At 61.3% G+C, this 6,696-nt stretch overlaps 1 protein-coding gene across 1 annotated transcript in view; it reads right to left on the bottom strand.

The window, feature by feature from the left end:
* Nucleotides 1-5,073: 5,073 nt before the first annotated feature.
* Nucleotides 5,074-6,696, bottom strand: part of CDCA4 (cell division cycle associated 4) — a 6,617-nt gene continuing 4,994 nt past the window's right edge. Inside the window, 1 exon segment of the mRNA XM_029950565.1 lies at nucleotides 5,074-6,696. This exon segment is cut by the window's right edge and continues 101 nt beyond it. Coding sequence (XP_029806425.1) covers nucleotides 6,602-6,696 — 95 coding nt within the window. The 3' untranslated portion in view covers nucleotides 5,074-6,601.

The following is a 6,696-nucleotide window of genomic DNA, read 5'->3' as shown; positions in this document are numbered from 1 at the left end:
CTGCCTCTCTGCCCTGTCCCCCTGCCCCTGCCCCCCTGCCCCTGCCTGCCTGCCCCTGCCCCTGTTCCCCTGTCCCTGTCCCTCTGCCCCTGCCCCCCCGCCTCTGCGGAGGTCTGGGGGCCTGAGACTGGCTGAGCAGACGTCACTGTCCTGGAAGACCACCACAGGGGACTGGCCTCAGATGCCAGCGCCATCAACCCAGCTGTCAGACACAAAGAGTGACCCTGTGGGGACACACTAACGAGCATGTGTCACCTGTCATGGGAGCCTCCACCAGACTCCACGCGGCCTTGAGGTTTATGTTAAGGGGTAACTCTGTATGTTTGGGAAATCTCTAATTTTTCATATTCAGCCAGAAAAAGGTAGAAGTGTTCTAGCACACTGCTTCCCCCAAAGGGCAGAATCCACCTTGGGGTCCCCTGGGGGCCTGCCCACAGAGACTGGCTGGGCCCCACCATCGCCTCCCCGCCTCTGGTTAGGGTCCGGCTTGAATCTAAAATAGGCCATTTTGGGTCCTGCCTCCTCCACCCAGAGTCCCTCTCAGACGAGGGCACCGAGCCCCTCAGAATGGCGGAGGCTCCTGAGCCCCAGCCAGCCCAGCGCCCAGCTCCCCGACCCAGGGGGAGGGCTGTCCCCTTCCCTTGGTCCGCGTGCAAGCAGACTAAGTCTGGCTCCGATTTCCCATCCTGATGTCTGGCCAGTGCTCAAGCCGGGGAGGGGGGGGAGGGGGCGGGCGGGCACCTGTGACCCAGGAGAGTCAGTGTGGACCGGCCCCCTTCCCCACGGGCTGCCGCTGTCACCCTGACTAGAACGTGCCCTGTCAGCTAGTCAGGCTTCAAAGTAATCACAGAGCTGCAGACCCAGAGGAACCTAGGTGAATTAGATTCGGTGCCCCCAGGGGCGGGGTGGGGCCCCAGGGCGGCTGCCCGGCCCGCTGGCAGAGGCTAGGGTCTCAGGACCAGCGCCCGGCAGGTCTGGGCCCCTCCTGCGGCTCCCGGCCCTCGCTGAGGGTTCGCAGCGGCTGAGAGCAGGGGCGAGGAGACACAGCCTGCAGAAACCCCCCAGCAGAAGCCAGCCTCACAGAAGCCGGGCCAGGAACCAAGAGCCCCCTCTGGGAGGTGCGGGGGGGGGGGCGGTGGCCGGGTCCTTGCCCTAGGTGGCAGGGGCAGAGGGTGATCCAAAGTCATGGCGGCCGAGCTCCGAAACACAGGCTGACGGCCAGCGCCCCGCCAGTGCTGTTCTGTCACTGCCCGGAGGCCGGCAAGCCTTACGGAGCTGCCACAGGGCCCAGACCCGGCCGGGCAGCGGGCGAGGAGGACCCCACCCCGCCAGGCGCCTGACCGACTCACCGCCTGTCCCTCCAGTCTCTGCTCCTCTTACCCAAATGCCCAGCACTCGGGAAAATCTCGATCAAAACGCCAGGGGCCCTGGTCCCCGGCCAACAGGAGCAGCAGAGAGATGGCCCAGAAAGTCGAAGACCCTAAGACAAGGAGAGGCGGGGGTCCAGCGGACAAGCGGGCCACACCCAGGAGAGAAGGAAAGGGTCCAAGGGAACCACGGAAATACCAGAAATGAAGGCTATCACCTCGAGAGTGAGTCACTCTGCAGGAGGGCCCAGCAGAGACTGGTCACGGGGACCTCTCCAGGCAGGACACATGGAGACAGCAGTGGGGAGGAAGGCAGAACCGAGCGTCCGGTTTCCGTGGGGCCAGTCCTGGTGTGATGGGGGTCCCAGGGGCAGGCAGGAGCCAAGGGGAGAGACTGGGGGAGAAATACCTGAAGATTTAATGGCCAAGAACTTTCCAAAATTGACAAAAGGCACAACACACAGGCCTGTAGCCCCAAGCAGGACCGACGCGCAGGCCTGTGCTCTGTGCAGGGGCACCCCCCACCCCCTGACCCTGCAGGACCCAGGCCTCGAGGTGGCCGAGGGGCCCTCCACGTGCCGGTCGGTCAGTGTCCCGGCCCGGCCCGGGAAGCGGCCTCAGGGGGTACACGGACCGGCTGCTCAGGTTAAAGCGAAGCGTGATGGAGGTGCGGCACCCAAACGGGGCAGCAGGAGGGACAGCGTGGGGGCGGCCGCAGAGCGTGCGCACTCACATGGGGGGACGAGGCTGGCTCGACAGCCACCAGCCGGGGCTGTCGCGTCAAGGTGCCCAAGGGAGAGCTGGGGACTCCGAGGAAGGAGAAAGGACGTGAGAGCAGAACCCACCCCAACGGGGAGCACGTGACCGGAGCCCAGGCCAGTGCTGGACGCGGACGCGCAGGAGGCGCCAGCACCCCCGCCCCCACCCAGCAGGACAGACCCGCATCCACTGCCGGTCGGTCGCGAGCGGGCAGACCGCCGCCAGGGGCCACCGCGATTCGGGTGCGTGTGGCACCCCAGGGACGGAGTTCCAAGCTGCGGTGGCCTCCTCACCGCCATGCAGACTGCCGTTCTGAGGCTTAGCGGGGTTCACGGGCAAAATGTCTCAACATCTCAGGTCGGCTCGAAGCTTCTTTAAAAAAAAAGCAAAGAGCAACGGTGACAGCCGGTCACCACTGGCACGGGTCCCCTGGCTCCAGGGCGCCTCCACTCCCACGGGAAAGCCTTCCTCCTGCAGCCGCCCTCAGGCCCCTCCAGCCACCGAGCCCTAGGGCGTGCTGTCCGCATGAAGAAAGACAGGCAAAGCCCGGCCCCAGGCCCAAGCGCAGGGGACCAAGTGGGTGGGGGTGTCCCACAGGATGGGCGGGCCCCAGAGGGGACACCGTGTCTCTGTGGCTCAGGTGCTGGAACAGTTCCTTCCCACAGGGCTGGAGGCCGGGGTCCCCACGGGGCCTCTCCTGGATCATGGCCCGCGGCCTTCAGCCCTTCGCCGTGCGCCGCCGGGGCCAGGGCAGCGGGGCAGCCAGCATCACGCTGGGGGCCAGGCATCAACACATGAATCTGGGGGACGCCGACAGCAGTCCCGACACAAAACCAAACCCTAAGCCAGCCCTGGGGAATCCTCCCCCGTGTGGCTCGCCCAACAGCCGCACACACGTGCACGCATACACATACATGTGTGCACATGCGCATGCACACACATGTGCCTGCACATGCATACAGACACCCGCACTCATAGGCCTTCACACATGCTCACACGTGCATTCACACACACGCACATGCACGCACACACATGCATGCATATACACATGCATGCACACGTGTATACACACCAGACTCACCAGGGCACCTCCCCCACCCGCTGGGCTGCCCCCACAGCATGGGGCAGGGAGCGCACCCATATTTCCATCATCACTGCGAGGCCCAGGCTTTGGGCAGACAGGCTCTGGCTGCAGAATTAGGCGAGGCCCCTGATCTTGTCCCACCCCCGGCCTGATGGAATCCTGGGACACAGGGTCCAGAGGCACCTCCTGCATGAGGGCACGTCGGGCCAGAGGCCATGACTCAGGGTGCTCGGCAGCTGCTGGGGGCCACTGTGGCCCGAGGCGCCTCTGCTTGTTTTCCTGCCTGCCCCGGGAGGCAGGGCTGTCCACCATCAGGTGCGACGGAGCTGAGGGCCACCTCCCTGACCCATGGCTGCACAGCCACGTGGGGTGGACACCGCAGCCGGGGCGTGCTGCAGCCCCCACAGCTTCCTTCTGCACCGGTCACGAAACCACGTGACCGCGTCAGCACAGGTCCAGGGACTCGGTCGTGCACTTAGGCCCGCCCTCAGCACCTGGCCACCTGCCTCTGCTCTCGGTGAAGCGGCGTCCTGGTGTCCAGCAGCCAACACGGCCGGGATGACCGAGGGCCAGCAGAGCCCCCCTTGGCCCTGCCCAGGACAGCCAGGCCACCAAGCACCAGGAGGGGGCCCCTGGGACGAGTGGGCAGCTGGGAAACCATCAGAAGAGCAAAGGGGAAAAGATGGCTGGCAGGAGCCAGAGTTCAGGGTTAGCTGTGCCCGAGAGGTGGGGATCCCCAAGGCCATGCTTGGCTCCTCCCTCCAAGTGCACCATGGCCCACGTTTTCAGAAAAATGCCATACTTTCGAGAGCTGGGAAGACACACCGCAAATACTACGAAGACTGAGAAAACAATTTTAAAGAAATGACATAGGGGCGCCTGGGGGAGCTCAGTAGGTTGAACACCTGACTTTGGCTCAGGTCATGATCTCAGGGTTCATGGGTTGGGGCTCCACATCGGGCTCTGTGCTGACAGCTCGGAGCCTGGAGCCTGTGTCAGAGCCTGGCTTCCTCGCTATCTGCCCCTCCCCTGCTCGCGCGCTCTTTCGCTCAAAAATAAATGCTTAAAAAATACTATAAAGACACAGAATACTTGCTAACCTTAAAAATAAAGCTGCCTGCTATTTTACCAGCAAAAGATGGGTTTCTCCAGGAATAACAGAACTGCAGTACAACACAAGAAAGCTCCTCCCCAAAACCAAAAGCAAATCCTCCGAGGGAGGAGCTTTTACAGAAGGGGGAGGGGGCGGATTGGGATGGACTGTTGTAAGCAAACAATCCATTGGAGTAAACTGGGAAGTACAAAGTGGGAAGTATAGAGGCTTCTCATTGGCTGAGCTGAAACAGTCTCTCAGTGGCTGAGCAGGGACAGACTCCCATTGGCTGCGCTGATACCCGGGCAGGAGGAAACACCCCCGCCCGCGCGCGGGGTGTCCCAAGTGTCCGTGAGCAAGGCGCACCTCTCCCTGTTGGGTCAGTGGTGGGCTGCGGGGGGGGGGGGGGAAGTGAGGACCCCCGCCGCCTCGAGACGCCACTCTGAAAGAGATTCCCTTTTATTTGGCTTCAGGTCAGTGGTTATAAAACACCTTTAGTTTTTTAGGTTTAAAGTATTTTCCACGAAACAAAAGTACTTTCAAAGTCAGAAGGAAGCAGCAATGGGAGGGACGGCCCATCCCGCCACCGGCTCCTCCAAGGGCGCTGTCCCTGGCCGCTGCGGGAGCTAGGCCAGTGCGCTCAGCAGGGAGAAAATGCCCCATTTCCTGTTTAACATATGCAAACGAAACAGGGAATCCAGCTGAAAAGGATCCACTCAAGGATGATGCTGTAGCACAACGTAGCAGATAGTAAACACACTTCCACTTTGTTTGATGGGTAATTTTTTAATAAAATGATGTATACAAGACTGATATTAAAGAATGGTCCTATGTATGAACGAAAACCTTTTTGGGCAAGGTAGGGAAGAAAAAGCAGGAGAAACAGCAGCTGGGCAGGGGTGGGGCAGGGAGAGCACAGTCTCACTTGTAAACTGGTAAAGAAAAAAAAAAACAACACAGAAGGTGCGAACGCTCCCAGTGTCCAGGGCAGGGGCAGGGGTGCACGCACGGGTAGCCCAAGGCTCACCTAAGCTGCACTGGCCCCGCCAACCCCACCACCAACTGCCCTCAGGATTGAGAGGCCACGCACGGCAGGAGTCCAGACGGAACGTGACTTAGCCCGACAGTTCTGTCCCAGCACCGGCGTCCCTCGGCACAGGGCAGCTCCGCGCACGCCAGCCTGGCTAGTGTTGACCTTAACAAAAGTCGGTTATTTTACCAGCAAAACGGGTTTATTCAGGAATCACAGAATTGTGACCCGGAATAAGCGAGCTACGGGAGAACCGTAGGTGAGCCCAACGAACAGGGGGGAAGATCATTTATGGAGACAGGAGGGAGCCGGCAGGGGGGGCTGCTTTGATCAGAAGCCCCTGGAGGGAAGCAGAGTCCAGGGTGATGAGGGCTTCCCGCCGGCTGCGAGGTTTCTGGGCCGACCGTTTCCCGCGGGGCCTGGCACCAACTCCTTCCTGTTGAGGGGTCTTCCGGCGGGTCTGTGACCGGCAGTTCTCAACGTGCAGAAGCGTGGCGTGAAGCCCCCCTCGGGGCTCCCGACGCCCTCTTTGTGAGGTTCCCCTGGATCACTGTTCATGCCCTCGGGGACTGACAGCAGCGGCTGGCCGTGCTGGGAGCACGCACAGGAGGGGCCCGAGTGCTTGGGGCAGGCAGGACAGACCCTCTCCTCCACACGTACATATAAATAGGCATAAATAACCCCCCGCAATCCACATGTGACTCTAACGGAGACGCGGCTGGCGCGGCGGAGGTGGGAAGGGCCCTGGCGACAGGGGCGCCGCAGCTCTAAGAGGCCGCGCTGCTGGAGTGTCTGAAGCTCCACACAAAACCAAGTCCTTACTTAAACCTTAGAAAATGAAATGCACCGACTGCAACTGTTCAGGTTTTACGTTTCTAATGTAGCAGCAGGAAATGTTTATAGGAAAAATACACTTTGAATAGCTAACAAAATCTAAAGGAGATAAAAGTATAAAAAGTTTAAAAAATATATCTTAATACAAAATATTGCCCCAAACATACAAAACTTAATTTAGAAAACTTCACCTATCTAAAGTTAAACAGGCTGGACACCCAGCCGGCGGCGGGACAGGCAGAGGGGCCAGCACCCTGGGCCCACGACGTCAGGCTGGCCCCAAGGAAAATCGCCCAGCCCGCTCCCCGAGGAGACAGGGGATGGGGCAACCGGATGCTGTTCTGGAACGTTCTCCTCATCGCAGACGCCCAGGCCACGCTCCCCGGAGGCCTCAGGGCCCCTCGGCCGCCAGTCGCATCCGGCCGGCCGCCCGCTCAGGTCTCCACCAGGATCTCCACCGCGTGCTCCAGCTCGCCCAGGTCCGACCTGCAGCTGGAGCCGGGGGGCGCGGCGGGCGCGGGGGCGAAGG

The sequence above is a fragment of the Suricata suricatta genome, chromosome 9 (genome assembly GCF_006229205.1).
Source record: "Suricata suricatta isolate VVHF042 chromosome 9, meerkat_22Aug2017_6uvM2_HiC, whole genome shotgun sequence".
Classification (NCBI taxonomy): Eukaryota; Metazoa; Chordata; class Mammalia; order Carnivora; family Herpestidae; genus Suricata; species Suricata suricatta.
This window is presented reverse-complemented; position numbering and strand designations above follow the sequence as displayed.